Below are 21,653 nucleotides of genomic sequence, written 5' to 3'. Positions count from 1 at the left end.
GATTCTCTCTATCTGCCCACCTGTCTTTCCAGTTTGGGGGGGCAGCAGTTTACTCTGTGACCTCACTTCTCTGACAGAGTTGATCTTTCAGTTTCTTTAGCTTTCTATTTGTTATTAGGACAAAGTGGTGACTTGTGATTCTTACGTGCTAGACAAAAACTGGAACCTCTGGTGGATTTTTCATGTCAGTTGTCATACTTTTCAACTCCAGAATTTTTACATAATTTTATTTTATAATTTATGCCTCTTTATTGATAGTCTATCTGATTATTCATTGTTGTCATACTTTCTTTTACTTTTTTAAAGAGGATTCCTTGAGTTCTTTGCACATATTTATAGCTGCTTTGATGTTTTTTCTGTCAATTCCAACATCTAAGATGTCTCAGAAACAGTTTATTTTTTGCTAATTATTTTCTTATGTATGGGTCATATTTTGCTTTCTTTGAAGGTCTCATAATTTCTTTTTGAAAACAGGCCATTGAGATAATGTTATAGTAACTCTTAATTCTTACTTGCCATTTGCTGTTTCTTTGTGTTCGCTTGTTTGTATGTTTAGTCACAGTTCCTGTTTCTTTGTGTTTGCTTGTTTGTATATTTAGTCACATATCTGGGCTAGATCTGTAGAGTCTATCCTTCTTGAGGTGTATAGCTACTGATATCTCTTTTGAGTTTTCTTTCTTTTTTTCTTTTTAAATTCTGGCATCCTAGTGTTGCCTCTAGATCAGCATAGCTTAGTGGTGAGCCAATGATTGGTCAGAGATTACACTTAAACACTTTGAGCCAGTAAGTCTTCCATCCTTTGCCAGTGGATTTGTGTATGGACAGGGAAATGTGTTTAAATTCAAATGGTTTACAAATATGCCTGAGATTTTATTTTATAATAGACCTATTATGACTCCCCTGCATATATGCAAGGCCTCACATTCAGCTAGGGATGTGTAGATGGCCAGGACCTTCTCCAGTCTCTACTGAGTCTATGAATGACCTTGCACATGCACTCAGTCTTCCAGCCTGGCAGAGATCATTTGGAGCTATCAAGGCCTGCCATGATTCAACAGATTTTCCAGATATATTTCTAGCTAGTCTGGACAGCCTGTAGCTTTTGCCAACCAGTATTGCTAACTTAAGTTACTGCAGTGTTTACTTGTTCTAATATTTACCACCAAAATCACTATTGTTTCTAACAACATCCCTGATTATGAGGTTTGCCCACATGCTGCTCCAGGTGAAGCTGGTTCCCTGTGTCAGCAAAGCTTCTGTTTCATAGCCTTTCCTGCCCTTGTAGAATTATTACATGCACAGAATTTGAGGGAGGGGATGTGTAAGAGCAGTCGCAGGCCTAGAACACCAGATTCCCACTGCTGTTAACTGAGGTTCTTGAATCAAAGTTTTTCAATTTTCTGTATGCCCTTAGTCAGTTTTCAGAGTCCAGAAATGGCTATTTTTGGCAATTCTGTTTTAAAGTTGTTCTTTGGGGAGAGGATTTTCTGAGTACCTTACTCCACCATTCTGTAATAATAATGGATAGTGTAGTAACAGGTACACCTAGCATGTCCCAGGCTATTGTTCCAAGTATTTTACTTATTCTTTTCATTTATACTAATTCACCAATTCATCCAGTCTCCACAGTCCTATGAGATTATGAACTCTCTTTTACAGATGAGAGAATTGAGGCAGATATCTCACAGCTAGTAACTGGCAGAGTCAAACTCAGGCAATCTGGCTCTAGAGTATAAGTAACCTTACAATTTCTATATTTTATCAACTGGAGTATCTAGTGTATGTACTCTTGAGCACTGTGCTATACTTCTTATTTAATTTAAAATTCCTAACAACTTTATTGGAGTAAATAAGATTTTACTGAGGAGGAACTGAAGCCGTGTAACTTCTTTAAAGTCACAACTCTTGTAAGTGGCCAATTTAGGATTAGCATCCCTGTCTGATTGAACCTAAAGCCAGAAGCTGGTAGCCAACACGTTATACAATCAGGGCAAAAGATCTACACAAGTACTCTGTAAACACAGAGAAATGACATTGGCGCAACCTGGCCTTTGTATAGGAGGGCTAGAGAAAGAAAGGCAGGGTTTATGGTAGCATTAGATAGCTCGAAAGGGAGAAGAATCGTGGAAGGTTTTTTGTGAAGCATAAATAGGAATTACACAGAGAAAACGTGGCAAACAAGATCATCCTAAGGTCATTAAGAAAAATGATAGTGGGGTGAAAATAGGATTTTTAATTTCCCTTCATATCTTCTCCCTTCCTACAAACTGCCTTCAATCCTTGTGCTTCCCACCCAAGATTTACTGTCTGATTAATATTTGTTTACTATGCTTAAGCTATTTATGGAATTTATTTAATTTAATGTAACTGGGGATTTATGTTGGTACCCTTTTGAGTATTCCTGTTCCAAGAAGATATTAAAAAAAAAAAAAAAGGAGCAATGACTTATGGTTAATCATGACACACTGTTTAGAGCTTATACTATCATCTTACCAGTTAACACTGTGCCGGAACACTTAAAAGCCCTGGGGGGTGGGCAGACAAGAGTCCAGAGAGAGAAAGATTTGGTGCCTCCAATTTGCAGCCCAGAGATCCCTGTTGTGACGAGCTGTTGTCAGCCACAGCTTCAGTATGCATAACCACTTCTAAACGCCCAGATCCAGTTTAGGAAGCACTGATATAAATGTAGAAACTTGAGCTTTTAAATTTTTCTTTGAAAAATATATTATACTTTTTTTTGTCACTGTAGATTTCTATTTGATCTAAGTTAATTGACTCTCACAGGGGAAAGAGGGGTAACTCAAGTCCTCTGTGGGAATATTGTGCACAACTTAACAAATATATGTTAAGTTTTATAAAATTTCCTACAAACAATAGGTATTCATCTCTATACCTGCCATTCTCCCTCTGCCCCAACACTCACATGTGCCTACACTGGTTTCTGTTTAGAAGAGTGAATAGGCAGGACTTAAAATATGCCAATGGCAGACCTAGGAAAAACTTTAAAATAATTGCAGTTAATATTTTTGAGGATTCACTAGGTGCTAAACACTAAACCGTTACAAAATTGTATCATTCAGTCCTTATACAACCCAATAAGATAATTACCATCCTTTTTGTAAATAAGGACACCAAGGCTCAGAGAGGTTAAGTAACTCACCCAAAGTTTTATAGCTAGAGAGTGAGAGAATCATGCTATGAACCCAGGCAATCTGACTCCAGAATTCTAGCTCCTAACCACCATGCTAAGTTGTTGAACCATGCAGAACTTACCATTTTGTAAGTCAGAAACATCAGCAACTTCAAACGATTCAATCAGATTCTCTCTCACTTTTAGAGTGTGTAGCATAAGGTAGTGGGATCAGCTCTAGATTCAGAGTCCAGAAAACCTAGATTTGTATCAAAACTCCAACATTACTAGGTGAGCAATGTTGAGCAACTTATCATCTCTTAGCTATTTATTCATCTATAAAATAGAGATATCAACCCTCATAGGACTGTTATGAGGAGCAAATAATAATGTATGTGAAAATAGTATGTTAATGATTAATGCTGCTGTTAGCATAATCTGAAAAAGATTACATATAAACAACTTGAAACCTTACAATTTCCATATTTTATCAACAGGCTAGGCGGCTGGGGACAGAAACAGCATTAATACTAGCTCCCCATCATGATCCTAAGGGGATTCAAGAAAGGTGAAATAACATAAAGCAGCAGAATGATCTCCCTTAGCATCTGATCCGGAAAGATTGATCTGACCTTTTTTTTTTTATTACAAGCGAACCAACGCATTTTTTCCAGAATCACAGAACTTAAAAAACTTCTTCATGTGATCTTGATGAAAGAGCAGATGAATTAGTGGAGTGATACAGCTCTCTAGCTCTTTTCCAAGGTTGTGAAGATACTGATGTACTTTTAAAATCAGGTGAAAAGAGATCATATGAGCTGGCAAAGAAGGTGGGGAAAGTCACTCAATAAATATTTGTTGATGGATGGATTGGTGTTGAAGGCTGCTGAAAGGGTGAGCTGTATTCAGATGAAAAGGGAGACAGCTTATTGTTAGCAAGTTTTGAAGTAAAATGATTAGAGAGAAATTAAGACAGTTTACTCCTCTGGAAACTGACAATGGTGAGTAGGACTTTCGAGTACAAAGGGATTTTAAAAGATTCATGAGAAATAAGAATCCCTTCCCATAAGGTTCAATTGATTTATTTCTTCAATAACTATGTATGAAATGGCTGCTATGGGCAAGTCATTATGATAGGTGCCGCAAAAGACAGTGCCTCATCTGTACAGTAGGACAGTATATCAGGAAAGATAAAGCACGATGTAAGGAGCTGGACAGTGAGGAAGACCACAAGTACAGTGAGAGAGGGACTGTGCTATGTATGACCAGGGAGAAAGGTTAGTGTTTTAACATTAGACTTCCCTTGATTCAAACAATAGATGCTTCCATTCTTTCCTCTCTCCTTATGCCACTCCTTCTTTAATTTTCTTCCACAAATCTGGATTGAGCATATACTTCCCATCAATAAGTGATGAAAAAGATGAACAAGATAGTCCTAGTTTCATGTTACTTACAACTAGATAAACTCGGAGAAGTTGCTTAACTGAGAAACTTGGCTTTCTCAGTAGTAAAATTAAAGTTAAAATGTCTAGCTCTCAGGATTATTTTAATGTTTAGATCAACTGATCATAGTGCCTGGCATATAGTAGATACTTAAAACAAAAGAAAAGCAACAGTAGTAATAGTCACAGTAGTAGTACTATCATTATTGTTACTATCACAGAGGGGTAATTTAGAGAATAGAGTGATGATTTTCAGAGGATTGTTAAGAAAAATCTTTTTGACTTTATAGAAGAGGCAGCCTTTGGCTGACAGAAATGGAAGCTTCCCATATCCCCAAATAGAATCTAGCTCTATGAGGGTAGGGACTGTGTTTTGTTTACTACTGTATCCCTAGGACCTAACATAGTACCTGGGAAATTCTCAGCATTCAAATATATTTTTCTAAATTAATTAGTATTTTAATAAGCATAAATTAAATATATTTAGGGTGGGGTATATGACATTAATAAAGATACCAAAGAGGATATGCTTTATTTAATTTCAGTTACTTGGCTAGAAAATGTCTTTGAAGATAAGAAGTAGGGTCTGTAGCTAGACAGGTAGACTGGGGACAGCTGGTGGATATTCTGGAATGTTCTTTAAGGATAAAGAAAAGTTACTTAAAGCTACTTGTGCAGCAAAATTATACAATGAAAATGTTGCTTTTTAGAAAGATAAATCTCAAAGGATATGAAGAATAGACTGATATTGAAAAATTAGAGAGGCAGAGATATTTTTAGGAAATTATATTGATGGTCCTAAGAAAGTGATAGTTTACGTCTTAAAATAGGATAGTGGGTATGGATAACAAATACAAAGGATATATAAGAAAAAGAGGATTCCCTTAACAGGTATATAGAGTAGCCTGGAAGAAATGATAGTTATAATTAGGCAAGATGATTAGTTCTATTTTAGACTTACTGAGACTGGGGTGATACTAGGGCATTTACTTAGAAAACAAAAGTTAGGTGAGATGAAAACTCAGGTAAAGATTGTATAACAATAAGGGCAGACTTTGTGAATGCCCATATCTGGCAAGAGGAAAGGAAATGGATATAAATGCATTGGATAGATCAGTAGGGAGGAGACCAGCAAGATATCAACCATGTGACAAAAGAAAAGGGGATTTTTAAGTTATGCTCCAGATTGTCAAATACTGCGTGAAAACTAGGGAGTATGAAGGCTGGGGAAAAAATCATTATATGGATACACACGGATCTTTGTTGATCCTTAAGAGCTCAGCTTTTGTGTGGTGGTGAAACAAAAACAAGATTGTAGGGGGTTAAGGAAAGAAGTCAAAGATGAAGAAATGTACGACAGTGATGTTCTGCCGCACACTATAGTTGTATTATACCCAAGTGTAAGAGAAAATATTCTTGGCTCTCTGCTGACACCATCATAATATTTGTGAAATCTTATCTTGTGGTTCAACACACACTTTGTTTCTGTTTCTCTAAATCTTTTGGGTATGTGCTTTGAGCTCTTGATTCTCTTGGACACTTTACTTGCAACTGACCAGGTGGTTTGTATATGAGGGTGGTCAAGTGAGGGAGGGGCCTTGATGGGATAAAAACCTGTATCATGATGCTTTCTTAGTTATTCGATTGTACTCTTTAAGACCATTTACTGCCCTCAGAGAGCATGTTCAAATTTTTGGAATATTTAACCCAAAGAATAAAACAGCCTGCAACAGGCTGGAGCCAAATGAAAGCATTCAAGCCAGCTGTTATTACACCATCCAGCAAATGGTGCAAAGTAAGGAAGCAAAGCTGGGAAGAAATGTGCCATTTCCAAACCAGAGGCAAATCCAGTTCTGAACTTAAGTGACTATATTTTTCCTTCTTTACAGAAGCCTTTAATCAAGACAACTTTGTATATATAAAATGACTTTCTTTTTATACATGTAAGAACCCTAAGCTATCTTCCTTGATTTCTCTTGACAGAAATACCAGGGAAAATTATCACAATTTTACAAGGAAGAAGCTACTTAATTTTTAAAAATCTGTGGTTTATAATTAAATTTAAAAAGATACATAGTAATTAATATTAAGTCGATGATCACTTTTCTAGCCCCAAATTTCTATGTGTTATGAAGTCTTAATGACAAAGGCAGAGGAAATAAAACCAAAAGAAAATTGTTTAAGAATGGAACAGATCATAGGATACTGATTTTTTTTTTTTCTATATTTGCTGGAAGCTATGATTTGGCAGTTCACTGAACTCAGAAGTTTGTCTAACTAAGATTATAAGTTTAACTTGAAATCAGGGTTTACTGGTAAGAACACATTCAGGTGAACAATAAGAATAGTGCTCTTACCAAAATTAGAATCTTAACTAAGAATATCAACAGTTATTTCTGTAGTTTGTGTTTGTTAAAAACAAGAAATTCTAACTATGCTTAGCTTCTTATAAAACAGTACATTTATAAACCAGTCTCATTATAATTGAATAGTATTCCTAAAATAAGCAGATGCATACCTCAGATTAAAATAGGTGCTCACTAAAGCTTAAACAGAAAATCTTTTGCTTACTACAGTTTAAATAAACAACATTGACACACAAATGTGTATAATACTTAACAAAGGTGAATTCTAACAGCTTGTAAGTGACAAAACTGCTATTGGAATTCAGGCCTTTTAGATTCCAGAGTCTGAGCTTTTAATTTCTCTGTGATAATTCCTCTTAACATGAAGAGAGGACAGAATTTTAGCCACTGGAGATAGTCTAGGAGAAGGGACATTATTAAAGAAAGTGATGGACAGCTTAGTTGTGTGCTACGAACCTCCAGGCTTCGTCTAATGATGCTCTCATCCCGATTAGAGCCTCCATGCTTGTAGATTAACTTTCACTTTTTTCAGTACTTGATTGTTTTGCATCCATTCAGCAGAGACATGTAAAGTTAAATGTGATTAAAAAGATGGACATAATGAACATCAGCCTTCAGTTCTTTCTTTTGGATTAGAGTAGAGCAAAACTCCCTTTTTGTCCCCTTTTTCAAAAAGAAAGAGCTACCTTTTATTTCTACCCAAAGATTTGAGATCTTTAAGAAGAAATAGGGAAGGTGCTGAAGGTGATGTCCTTGAGTGGAGCTAAGGAGAGCAGGTGATACTGCCCTCTAGTTTCTTCCCTGATCCTCTCAGATCAAGGAGAAGGGCCATGGCAGAGGTACATGGAGGTTAGGGAGATGCTAGCTGGTAGGATTATGGGTTGCTGATTGGGACCTTTGGAATAAAGAATAATAGAAAAGTCCTTAGTTAAGTTTGGTCGGGTGCACCTTGACCAAAGTGACAGGCAAAGTAAATATGATTTAAACAGTAGATGGGGAGAAAAACCCTGATGTGAGGAGGTCAGAGCATGGAGCGACCTCAGAGATCATCTGTCTGCATGAGAAAATTGAAGCACCATGACCTACCCGGGGTTACCCAGTCTGTTAAACCACAGAATTAAGACTACAATACAGGTCTTCTGACTCTAATGCCAGTGTTCTGTCTAGCAGAGCACTCTGAAGAAGTGGTTCGTGGTGTTCCCTCTGCCTTGATAAGCTCCTCTCTTTCCTACTCATTCTGATGAACACCTGCCCATGAACACATTCAGTTCATACCATCTCCTCTATGAAGCCTTTTTTGACAACCTCCACGTGCAATCACCTATCCCTTTCTTTGTGTCATCTCTGCAGCTGCTGTAATCCCAGGCATCTACCACAGCAGTCATATCACTTTGTTGCATGTTTTCATTAGTCTCCCTCTGCTAGAGTGAGTTCTTTGAGGGCAGAAGCCATATCTCATTCATCCCTGTATCTCCAGGGCTTATCACCATACCTAGCACATGGTAGGTTCTAAATAAGTGTTAGGTTATGTTTTAATTCATGTATTCAGTATTTAAATTAGAAATTACCAATGCATGTGCCTAAAAATTTGCCGAGATGGAAAGATAAATTCAAGTCATATATCCTAGGAAAAGACCACCGTTATTAGGGGAGGCCTAATACTTACTTGAAGTTGGAGAAGAATTCAATGACAGTGCAAATTTTGGCATTCTCACATGACCTGGTTCTAAAGATTCTTCTGAAGACATACTATGAACAAGTCACGGCACCAGAAGTTACAGGCGTACAAAAAATGAGTAAAATAAAGTGTGTATCCTTATGAGCATGGGGTATAAGGGATGCAATGAGAGCAACCTTAGGAAACTGAGTACCAGTAGCAGAGAAACATGATGGTCAAACTGGGAAAGAGAATATTAAAAAGAAAATACAAGAGCGAGTGGACAAAAGATTGGGAGAAAATTCAGTTGTAGTTATATTCTGAGTGAAAGCTACACTGACCTGATTTGGGAGAGACTGCGAAGACAATTCCTGCCCATAAGGGAGTACGTCTTAGATGGGTTCATGAAAGAAGTCTTTGTGTTAAAAAAGGTTTTTAGTGGATTTTGTAGAAGAAAGCAAGTTTGTTTGCTTCTTAAGTGATATTTTGTACTACTGCTGAAATTAGCAAGCATTCAACATTTGATCAAATAAATCTGTGACCCTTGCAGATTTCTAATCCAGAACTCAATAGAATAGCTGTCACTATTGGATACCTACTACGTGAAAGGCAGTGAAGGCGTGTAATCTCATTTATTCTTCCCAACAATTTCATGAAGAGAATTGTGTGCTATTATAGCTAAAATTTCTATTTTTATTTATTTAACATCCTTATTGGAGTATAATTGCTTTACAATGTTGTGTTAGTTTCTGCTGTATAACAAAGTGAATCAGCTATATGTGTACATATATCCACATATCCCCTCCCTCTTGCTCCTACCCTCCCTATCCCACCCCTCTAAGTGGCCACAAAGCACTGAGCTGATCTCCCTGTGCTATGCAGCTGCTTCCCACTAGCTATCTAACTTACATTGGGTACTGTATATATGTCAGTGCTACTCTCTCACTTCGTCCCAGCTTACCCTTACCCTTCCCCTTGTCCTCAAGTCCATTCTCTACGTCTGTGTCTTTATTCCTGTCCTGCCCCTAGGTTCCTCAGAACCTTTTTTTTTGTTTGTTTTAGATTCCATATAAATGTGTTAGCATATGGTATATGTTTTTCTCTTTCTGACCTACTTCACTCTGTATGACAGACTCCAGGTCCATCCAACTCACTACAAAAAACTCAATTTCATTTCTTTTTATGGCTGAGTAATATTGCATTGTATATATGTGCCACATCTTCTTTATCCATTCATCTGTCAGTGGACACCTAGGTTGCTTCCATGTCCTGTCTATTGTAAATAGAGCTGCAATGAACATTTTGGTACATGACTCTTTTTGAATTATGCCTTTCTCAGGGTATATGCCCAGTAGTGGGATTGCTTGGTCATATGGTAGTTGTATTTTTAGTTTCTTAAGGAACCTCCATACTGTTCTCCATAGTGGCTGTATCAATTTACATTCCCACCAACAGTGCAAGAGGGTTCCCTTTTCTCCACACCCTCTCCAGCATTTATTGTTTCTAGATTTTTTGATGATGGCCATTCTGACTGGTGTGAGGTGATACCTCATTGTGGTTTTGATTTGCATTTGTGTAATGATTAGTGATGTTGAGCATCCTTTCATGTGTTTGTTGGCAACCTGTATATCTTCTTTGAAGAAATGTCTATTTAGGTCTTCTGCGCATTTTTGCATTGGGCTCTTTGATTCTTGACATTGAGCTGCGAGCTGCTTATATATTTTGGATATTAATCCTTTGTCAGTTGCTTCATTTGCAAATATTTTCTCGCATTCTGAGGGCTGTCTTTCCATCTTGTTTATGCTTTCCTTTGCTGTGCAAAAGCTTTTAAGTTTCATTAGGTCCCATGTGTTTATTTTTGTTTTTATTTCCATTTCTCTAGGAGGTGGGTCGAAAAGGATCTTGCTGTGATTTATGTCAAAGAGTGTTCTGCCTATGTTTTCCTCTAAGAGTTTTATAGTGTCTGGTCTTACATTTAGGTCTTTAATCCATTTTGAGTTTATTTTTGTGTATGGTGTTAGGAATTGTTCTAATTTCATTCTTTTATATGCAGCTGTCCAGTTTTCCCAGCACCACTTATTGAAGAGGCTGTCTTTTCTCCATTGTATGTTCTTGCCTCCTTTATCAAAGATAAGGTGACCATATGTGCGTGGGTTTATCTCTGGGCTTCTAACCTATTCCATTGATCTATATTTCTGTTTTTGTGCCAGTACCATACTGTCTTGATTACTGTAGCTTTGTAATATAGTCTGCCATCAGAGAGCCTGATTCCTCCAACTCCGTTTTTCTTTCTCAAGATTGCTTTGGCCATTCGGGGTCTTTTGTGTTTCCATACAAATTGTGAAATTTTCTGTTCTAGTTCTGTGAAACATGCCATTGGTAGTTTGATAGGGATTGCATTGAATCTGTAGATTGCTTTGGCTTGTAGAGTCATTTTCACAATGTTGATTCTTCCAGTCCAAGAACATGGTATATCTCTCCCTCTGTTTGTATCATCTTTAATTTCTTTCATCAGTGTCTTATAGTTTTCTGCATACAGGTCTTTTGTCTCCTTAGGTAGGTTTATTCCTAGGTATTTTATTCTTTTTCTTGCAATGGTAAATGGGAGTGTTTCCTTAATTTCTCTTTCAGATTTTTCACCATTAGTTTATAGGAATGGAAGAGATTTCTGTGCATTAATTTTGTATCCTGCTACTTTACCAAATTCACTGATTGCCTCTAGTAGTTTTCTGATAGCATCTTTAGGATTCTCTAAGTATAGTATCATGCCATCTGCAAACAATGACAGTTTTACTGCTTCTTTCCTGATTTGGATTCCTTTTATTTCTTTTTCTTCTCTGATTGCTGTGGCTAAAACTTCCAAAACTATGTTGAATAATAGTGGTGAAAGTGGGCAAGCTTGTCTTATTCCTGATTTTAGAGGAAATGACTTCAGTTTTTCACCATTGAGAATGATGTTGGCCGTGGGTTTGTCATATGTGGCCTTTATTATGTTGAGGTAAGCTCCCTCTGTGCCTACTTTCTGGAGGGTTTTTATCATAAATGGGTATTGAATTTTGTTGAAAGCTTTTTCTGCATCTATTGAGATGATCATATGATTTTTATCCTTCATTTTGTTAATATGGTGTATCACATTGATTGATTTGCATATACTGAAGAATCCTTGCATTTCTGGGATAAACCCCACTTGATGGTGTATGATCCTTTTAATGTGCTGTTGGATTCTGTTTGCTAGTATTTTGTTGAGGATTTTTGCATCTATGTTTATCAGTGATATTGGCCTGTAGTTTTCTTTCTTTGTGACATCCTTGTCTGGTTTTGGTATCAGGGTGATGGTGGTCTTGTAGAATGAGTTTGGGAGTGTTCCTCCCTCTGCTATATTTTGGAAGAGTTTGAGAAGGATAGGTGTTAGCTCTTCTCTAAATGTTTGATAGAAATCGCCTGTGAAGCCATCTGGTCCTGGGCTTTTGTTTGTTGGAAGATTTTTAATCACAGTTTCAATTTCAGTGCGTGTGATTTGTCTGTTTATATTTTCTGTTTCTTCCTGGTTCAGTCTCAGAGGGTGATGGCTTTCTAAGAATTTGTCCATTTCTTCCAGGTTGTCCATTTTATTGGCATACAGTTGCTTGTAGTAATCTCTCATGATACTTTATGTTTCTGAAGTGTCAGTTGTTTCTTCTCATTTTTCATTTCTAATTCTGTTTGAGTGTCCTCCCTTTTTTTCTTGATGAGTCTGGCTAGTGGTTTATCAATTTTGTTTATGTCTCAAAGAACCAGCTTTTAGTTTTATTGATGTTTGCTATGGTTTCCTTAATTTCTTTTTCATTTATTTCTGATCTGATCTTTATGATTTCTTTCCTTCTGCTAACTTTGGGGTTTTTTGTTCTTCTTTCTCTAATTGTTTTAGGTGTAAGGTTAGGTTGTTTATTTGAGATATTTCTTGTTTCTTAAGGTAGGATTGTATTGCTATAAACTTCCCTCTTAGAACTGCTTTTGCTGCATCCCATAGGTTTTGGGTCATCGTGTTTTCATTGTCATTTATTTCTAGGTATTTTTTGATTTCCTCTTTGATTTCTTTAGTGATCTCTTGGTTACTTAGCAGGGTACTGTTTAACCTCCATGTGTTTGTGTTTTTTACAGTCTTTTTCCTCTAATTGATATCTAGTCTCATAGTGTTGTGGTCAGAAAAGATACTTGATACAATTACAATTTTCTTAAATTTACCAAGGCTTGATTTGTGACCCAAGATATGATCTATCCTGGAGAATGTTCCATGAGCACTTGAGAAGAAAGTGTATTCTGTTTTTTTTCGGATGGAATGTCCTATAAATATCAGTTAAGTCCATCTTGTTGAATGTATCATTTAAAGCTTTTGTTTCCTTATTTATTTTCATTTTGGATGATCTGTCCATTGGTGAAAGTGGGGTGTTAAAGTCCCCTACTATTCTTGTGTTACTGTCAATTTCCCCTTTTATGTCTGTTAGCATTTGCCTTATGCATTGAGGTGCTCCTTTGTTGGGTGCATAAATATTTACCATTTTTATATCTTCTTCTTGGATTGATCCCTTGATCATTATGTAGTGTCCTTCTTTGTCTCTTGTAATAGTCTTTATTTTAAAGTCTATTTTATCTGATATGAGAATTGCTACTCCAGCTTTCTTTTGATTTCCATTTGCATCTAATATTTTCTTCCATCTCCTCACTTTCAGTATGTATGTGTTCCCAGGTCTGAGGTGGGTCTCTTGTAGACAGCATATATACGGGTCTTGTTCCTGTATCTATTCAGACAGTCTATGTCTTTTGGTTGGAGCATTTAATCCATTTACATTTAAGGTAATTATTGATATGTATGTTCCTATTACCATTTCTTAATTGTTTTGGATTTGTTTTTGTAGGTCTTTTCTTTCTCTTGTGTTTCTAGCCTAGAGAAGTTCCTTTAGCATTTGTTGTTAGGCTGATTTGGTGGTGCTGAATTCTTTTAACTTTTGCTTGTCTGTAAAGGTTTTAATTTCTCCATCAAATCTGAATGAGATCCTTGCTGGGTAGAGTAATCTTGGTTGTAGGCTTTCCCGTTTCATCACTTTAAATACGTCCTGCCACTCCCTTCTGGCCTGCAGAGCTTCTCCTGAAAGATTGGCTGTTAACCTTATGGGGATTCCCTTGTATGTTATTTGTTGTTTCTCCCATGCTGCTTTTAATATTTTTTCTTTGTATTTAATTTTTGATAATTTGATTAATATGTGTCTTGGCATCTTTCTCCTTGGATTTATCCTGTATGGGACTCTCTGCACTTCCTGGACTTGATTGACTATTTCCTTTCCCATGTTAGGGAAGTTTTCAACTATAATCTCTTCAGATATTGTCTCAGACCCTTTCTTTTTCTCTTCTTCTTCTGGGCCCCCTATAATTCTGAAGTTGGTGCATTTAATGTTGTCACGGAAGTCTCTGAGACTGTCCTCAATTCTTTTCATTCTTTTTTCTTTATTCTGCTCTGCAGTAGTTATTTCCACTATTTTTTCTTCCAGGTCACCTATCCATTCTTCTGCCTCAGTTATTCTGCTACTGATTCCTTCTAGAGAATTTTTAATTTCATTTATTGTGTTGTTCATTTTTTGTTTGCTCGTTAGTTCTTCTAGGTCCCTGTTCAACGTTTCTTGTATTTTCTCCCTTCTGTTTCCAAGATTTTACATCATCTTTACTATCATTATTCTGAATTCTTTTTCAGGTAGACTACCTATTTCCTCTTCATTTGTTTGGTTTGGTGGGTTTTTACCTTGCTCCTTCATCTGCTGCATATTTCTCTGTCTTCTCCTTTTGCTTAACTTACTGTGTTTGGGGTCTCCTTTTCACAGGCTGCAGGTTCGTAGTTCCTGTTGTTTTGGGTGTCTGCCTACAGTGGGTAAGGTTGGTTCAGTGGCTTTTGTAGGCTTCCTGATGGAGAGGACTGGTGCCTGTGTTCTGTGTTCTTGCCTTTCTGGTGGGCAGGGCTGAGTCTGGTGGTGTGTTTTGGGGTGTCTCGGAACTCATGATTTTAGGCAGCCTCTCTGCTAATGTGTGGGGTTGTGTTCCTGTCTTGCTAGTTGTTTGGCGTGATGTGTCCAGCACTGGAGCTTTCTGGCCATTGGGTGGAGCTGGGTCTTAGCGCTGAGACAGAGGTCTCTGGGAGAGCTCTCCCTCATTGATATTATGTGGGGCTGGGAGGTCTCCGGTGTTCCAATGTCCTGAACTCAGCTTTCCCACCTCAGAGGCACAGGCCTGACACCCAGCCAGAGCACCAAGACCCTGTCAGCCCCACGGCTCAGAAGAAAATGGAGAAAAAGAGAGAAAAAAAAAAAAACCTGATAAATAAATAAATAAATAATGAACATAAAATTTTTTTCTTAATTAGTAAAATAAAAATTATTTTAAAGTAATAAGAAAAAAAAGAGAGCAACTAAACCAATAAAGAAATCCACCTATGATAACAAGTGCTAAAAACTATACTAAGATAAACATAAAAATCAGAAACAATCAGTCACAGACAGCAAACCCCAAATCTGCAGTTGCTCCCAAGGTCCACCGCCTCAATTTTGGGTTGATTTGTTGTCTGTTCAGGTATTCCACAGATGCAGGGTACATCAAGTTGATTGTGGGGATTTAGTCCTCTGTTCCTGAGGCTGCTGGGAGAAATTTCCCTTTCTCTTCTTTGTTCACATAGCTCCTGGGGTTCAGCTTTGGTTTTGGCCCCGCCTCTTCGTGTAGGTCACCCTCAGGCATCTGTTCACGTGCAGACAGGACAGTGTTAAAGCAGCAGCTGATTAGGGGGCTCTTGCTCATTCAGGCCGGGGGAAGGAGGAGTATGGTAGTTATAATTGGAATGCAGGGTGAGCCTGCGGCGGCAGAGGCTGGTGTGAGGTTGCAACAGGCTGAGGTGTCCGGTGTGTTCTCCCGGGGAAGTTGTCCCTTGATCACGGGACCCTGGCAATGGCGGGCTGCACAGGCCCCCTTTGGGATTTAGATAGTGACCTGTGCTTGCACACAGGGTTCTTGGTGGCTGCAGCAGCAGCGTTAGCATTTCATGCCCATCTCTGGGGTTCAAGCTGATAGACTCAGCTCATGCCTACTTCTGGAGCTCATTTAAGCAGTGCTCTTTCTTCTGTGGGCAGACAGGGAAGGCATCCCCTCTCCTCGCACACCCCGAAACAATGGTCTCTTGCCTCTTAGGCAGGTCCAGACTTTTTCCTGGACTCCCTACCGGCTAGCTGTGGTGCACTAACGCCCTTCAGGCTGTGTTCACACAGCCAACCCCAGTCCTCTCCCTGGGGTCTCACCTCCAAACCTGGAGCCTCAGCTCCCAGCCCCCGCCCACCCCAGTGGGTGAGCAGACAAGCCTCTCAGGCTGTTGAGTGTTGATCGGCACCGATCCTCTGTGCAGGAATCTCACTGCTTTGCCCTCTGCACCCCTGTTGCTGCACTCTCCTCCGTGGCTCTGAAGCTTCCCCTGCACCAACACCCTGTCTCCTCCAGTGAAGGGGCTTCCTAGTCTGTGGACACTTTTCCTCCTTCACAGCTCCCTCCCAGAGGTGCAGGTCCCATCCCTATTCTTTTGTCTCTGTTTTTTCTTTTTTCTTTTGCCCTACCCATGTACATGGGGATTTTTCTAGCCTTTTGGGAAGTCTGAGGTCTTCTGCAAGCGTTCAGTAGGTGTTCTGTAGGAGTTGTTCCACACGTAGTTGTATTTTTGATGTATTTGTGGGGAGGAAGGTGATCTCCACGTATTGCTCCTCTGCCATCTTGAAGGTCCTCCCCCATTTTTTATTTTAAGACACTTGTCGCAGATATCTTTAAATATTGTTCACGTTCATCACTCTGCTTTATATGCTAAAGCCATAAGATTCAGAGATAAGTCTTATTTACTATATCATAATCACTTATAATAAAGGGCAGAATTAGTACCTTATCTGTCATATTCTATACTACTAAGGAATCAAATATATATAGTAAAATAGTAAATAGTAAATAGATCTGTACAGATCTTGCATGTGGCAACAGTGGGGCTGTGGCTCGAGTCCACTTGTATATTTTGTGTATTGGATATCACACTTCTGTGGGGTTTTAATATGTCTGTGTTTGGTACCTCTTTAAGGACTGTATGTTTCTTGAGAATAGGGATAATGTCGTAAAATCTTTATTTTCTCACTACCTGTCACATCACTTGGTACACTATGCATGCTCAATACTTGTTCATTGGGTGGAATTGTGTTTAGTCCTAAGAAGCCAACACTTTGATATTCATGTTTTAGCATTTGTTTTCATCTGTGATATGGGAATGTATAAAAATCATCTTACATTTTAGTATGCTGTTAATTTTAATGAAATTACAAATGTGGAAAAGAACAAAAGAAATCATTACTTAAGATTCCAATTAAACAGCATTAAAACATGGACTAGTTCACATGTGTTATTCATGAAAAACCTCTTTTCAGGACGTAAAAGTAGGTCTCAAATCAAATTATATTATCACCCAGGCAGGTGGTACTATAGCACTGAAGGGAAAAAAAAGAAAATCAGGGAAATTAACCTAAAGACTGTCAGAGAGAGAAAAATATATGAAAAATATTCAAAGTTTATGAAATTAGAAGCTTAAATACCAAGTTTGAATTTGAGTAAGTTATGCTCTTGTCTTAACTTCCATATGAGGCCAGGAAGGCTACATGCCCAGAACTATGCAGGACAATGTGTGGCATCAATTTGATTTTCTAGCCACCATGGAAACCTACCAGCTGTCACTACATAACCATTAGGTTCAGAAAAATCAAGTATCTGAAGAAAAACATATTTCAAAACTGGGAAATTCCATCTACTTTAGTGACCCTCCATGTCTAAAATACTGCCAATCCTCTCACTTTTCCAGGTGGAGGGGAGACTGTCAGTGATGGTCAGAGCCAGATCTGAAATAATGAGAGCCCTCACCATGCCGCTGTACAGGCTCCAAACTATCAGGACCATAAAACATTACCAGGGTGCTTAAATATCACAGGAAGTGTTACTGCTCAAGAAAAAAAAAAAAAATATATATATATATATATATATAATTGGCAGTATTTTTCAGGAAGAGAATCCTTTGTGAATTAAAAGGCATATATTGTCAAACTAATTGGGAGTAGAGTGAGGCCACTGAGACAAGTTCAAACAATAGACTGTAAACCACGCCCCCCCCAGCAGATGATGGGAGCCATTCACAACAGTTTTTCTTGGTTTTTCTGAATAAGAATACACAAAATTATGGCTAGGAGGGAATTACTGTTCATGCCTTTTGTCTCATTACCACTCAGTAAGCAACCATTCTTCTAAGCAAATGTGAACAAAAAATATTTAAAGACTGTTGAATTGGTGTACTCCTCTGAAAAGTTAACTAAATTTTCACAAATGTCACAGCGTACTCTTATATACCTCTGTTTAGAATGGAGGTATTCTTAGTTCTTTCTATTTCATTCTTTTCCCCAAGGTCTTTGCCAAGGGACCTTGTAGGATTTCTTGTCTTAGAGGTCCTTAGGCAGAACACAGATCATGCTCTCCTAGTGACGAAACAATAAACACTAGAACCTCTTAAATGTCTTTCCTAAATTTCCACTCTGGCTCTTATTATTCCATGGTTTAAATGCTCCTCAATTAAAGGTTGAAATATTACTTCACCTATGCTAAAATCCTTTCACTTCTTTATAATTTCACTAAATCCTGTTGTAGTCATGGAATATTTTCTTTTAAAGGTAAGGTTACCTCCTAACCTGGATGTCATCTTCCCCTCTTACAAAGAGATCCTGGATACTACTGAATTAGGCAAATGACATAATTTTCTTGGGTTGAAAACTAAAGACCCATGGAGTAAATGTAAGCCATCAATGGTTCACCTAGCTGACTGGGGAACTTCTGAATACAGATTAGGTTGCGTATAAATAATGCTTCTAGGATCTAAAAGTCAACATATATGATCATACAAATGTTCAGCAAAGATTTTGGTAGTCCCCAGCTATGCAATGTGTGTCACTAAAATATTCTTGTCTTTTAAGCACTTCCTAACAGAATTTTCACCACTGATATTTATTATCAGAGGCTTGTTTTCTTCTCTTTGAAGTTGTCTTTTTCTCTGCAGTTTGCAACACTTTAATAACGTGAAGGGCTCCACTCTAGAGAAGCACTGAAGCAAAGAAGAGCTTCATGGAGCCATACTGCGAGAATTAAAACACATCACATTGACTCAGCCTTCCCCCTCTGCCTTCTCTCTGTCAACTAAAAAAAGTTATGAATAAAAAGGATTAATATGGAAACACACATATACAGGGAGTTTTGAGTTTCCTTTTGTACTTTTACGTGTGAAGAACAAAAATATGTCTATAAAGTTGCTAAAGCTTAGTTCTAACATCATCAAGTTCTCTTCTCTGAGTCATTAAGTTGCTGAAGCCCAGAAAATCAAATTTGGTTTAGGGCTGTTTGATAATATAGTAACACAGTAAAATGTGATTCCCCAATTAGCTCATGTAATTAGAAAATCAAAAACATGCTCTAAGTGGCTGGTGGACACACATAAGTAAAGTCTATTGTCATTCTTTATTATTTGCTGATGATAGTGTTATGGCTTCAATTAATGATACCATATACAAATTCCTTATGGAAGAGAACCCACAAGCGTCTGTGTTTATAAATCAGATAGATAATTTAATTACTTAGTTCAGTCATTCATTCATTCACTTTTTTTCCCCTTCATCGTTTCTTTTTTGCCAGCCTCTATTAGGTAATGGGGCTATCTGATCCTTGCCTTCTATAGAGCTCTCAGTATGCAAGAACTATATTTAAATTCTTCTAAGGAAGGGACAGTAAACTGAAGGTAGAACATTACAAAAATTATGGCTTTTTGGTTGAAAATTAGATTTTTCTGGCTGATTTCTAAATGTGAATGATTTTGCCAAGACATATATAAGAAAAAAGAAACCGCCTATTCAAGAATTTTCTTGCTCAGAGGTTTTGTCTGGCTGAGAAGGGCTCTGTGATAGATAAAAGTGGGAATTGAATATTTGTTAGATTATTTTAAAGTAGCTCTTCATATATTCTGTATTCATGTCTGTTGAAATCTAAGGCATATGTTATATGTTGCCTGGCTATATTTAAAATGTTTCTCTCTGTAAGTTTAAATAAATTTAAGGGTTGGTTGGATGGTGAAAATGCTTTCTCACTAGGAATTTCAAACATGTCCTGGTTTGTTCTTTTCTCATTGCTGCTGAAGGCATGGTTACATGGTCCAGGGCTTCCCAACAAATATAACAAGAGGATAGTGGGGATAAATTACCTGAGCTTGAACCAATAAAGAAAAGGCATTTCTTATCTGACATGGTCATTCCTAATGCTGTTTAACAGCCAGAAATGTCATATGGTTGTGCTGCCCTTGCCACTGATTTCTTAAGGTCATATTTTAGTGTCTATTCATGGAAAATTTTAAAGATATTAGGAAATTTTTTCCCCTTGTAACTGTAACATTGCCCCTAGTTGGTTTATTCTTTGTAAACTCAGAGTGCACATTTTGTATTGTTTCCTCTCCCCCAAACATCACAAAATTCTAGGGGATGCAATAAGCATTTTTTTTCTAGAGTCTCACTCACATTTTAGAATAGCTTGGATTATATTTCATTTGGATGAAAACATACAATCACAAACGTCAATAAAGTGCGGTTTATTCATAGCCAGGATGAAATTTAACCCCCTAATGTTATTTAAAATGCAGCTCTCTCCTCCTCAAAATGTATTTAATATGTCTCTCTATTTTTTTTTTTTCCTATTTACAGGTCAATGGAACAGAAATTGAATATGAGTTTGAAGAAATTACACTGGAGAGGGTAAGTAAAAAACCCAATAATCCAAAACCCTAATCTTGCATTCCACATTCTGCATCCTAATGGGTTGTCTTGTGAAAATGTGCGATTGTGTCTTATACCCTGGAAATTTCTAACAGCACTCACAATGAGAATATTAATGAAATGCTTGCAGTGGAGGGCATGGAGACAAGCAGACCGAATCACCAGAATGTTCAGTATGTAAACTACATTGCCAGGATTTGGAGAAATGAATAGGAAAGACAAATATTCAGTGAGCTTGTATGATACTCTTTTCCTGTTGTTTTCATTATACATGTTTTCTGTACATTTTAAGATATATTATAAAATATTTTCATTTATGTGATATTAATACTATCTTCATAACTACCATTACCATGCATTTTTTAGTTTAAAAAAACAAGTGATGGATTTTAAAACCTCCCCCACAGAGAAAAACATAGCAACCCTGCAGAGCTCTGCCAGTGTGTTGTTAAGACCTTGGCATGGGTTTGACAAATTAGGGAAATTTTGTGTACCATAACCCTAATATATAAAGATATTTTACAGAAGAACAAAAGAAAGGCCAAAGACCGCCTAGAAAGAAAAAAATGACTGAAAGGTATTAACAGGACATTCATCAAAAAAGAAAAGGCCAGTAACATCCAAAAACCTGCTCAACCTTATTATTAAACAAAGAAAACAATAGTACTAAACAGTTTTTGTCAACCCCATTGACAAAACATTTAAAAGAAATGTTAATGTTCACTGCCATTGAGTGGGCCTGGAATTGGAGTAGCCATGAAAGAGCAGTTTAGAAACATGGATCAAAAGCTTTAAAATGACATTTAAATATAATCCAATAAACACAAATAAAGCTATATATGAATAATATACATTCACAACTATTTACATAAAGCCTGGAAGAATATACACCAAAATGTTAGAAGTGTTTAACTCTTTTTAAGGATTTTTGGGTAGTTTTTAGTTACTTCTTTTTGTTTATATTTATTTCCTACACTTTCCATAATAAACATGTAATACACATATATTAAAAAATAAAAATGTAAGTATTTTTCCTAAGCTATCATTCAAGCATGAAGTCAGACTCTAGATCTACATTTACATGTATTTTTCCTTTTCAGTTTACTGATAATTCACTTTCCTGAGTCAGGGAATTTCTCACTTCCAGCGTAAATTTTATTGTGAGTGGCT

The 21,653-nt window shown here is 37.3% G+C and overlaps 1 protein-coding gene across 24 annotated transcripts in view; it reads left to right on the top strand.

The window, feature by feature from the left end:
• The window catches only part of DLG2 (discs large MAGUK scaffold protein 2), a 2,011,757-nt gene that overhangs the window by 1,316,096 nt on the left and 674,008 nt on the right, over positions 1 to 21,653 (top strand). For all 24 annotated transcript variants that reach the window (XM_067750569.1, XM_067750576.1, XM_067750568.1 and 21 more), the window contains one exon: positions 20,412 to 20,462. In XM_067750569.1, coding sequence (XP_067606670.1) covers positions 20,412 to 20,462 — 51 coding nt within the window. The remainder of the gene's footprint in view (positions 1 to 20,411; positions 20,463 to 21,653) is intronic.

Source organism: Pseudorca crassidens, chromosome 9 (genome assembly GCF_039906515.1).
Source record: "Pseudorca crassidens isolate mPseCra1 chromosome 9, mPseCra1.hap1, whole genome shotgun sequence".
Taxonomy (NCBI): domain Eukaryota; kingdom Metazoa; phylum Chordata; class Mammalia; order Artiodactyla; family Delphinidae; genus Pseudorca; species Pseudorca crassidens.
Note: the sequence above shows the minus strand (reverse complement) of the source record. Positions and strands in the feature narration are given on the sequence as shown.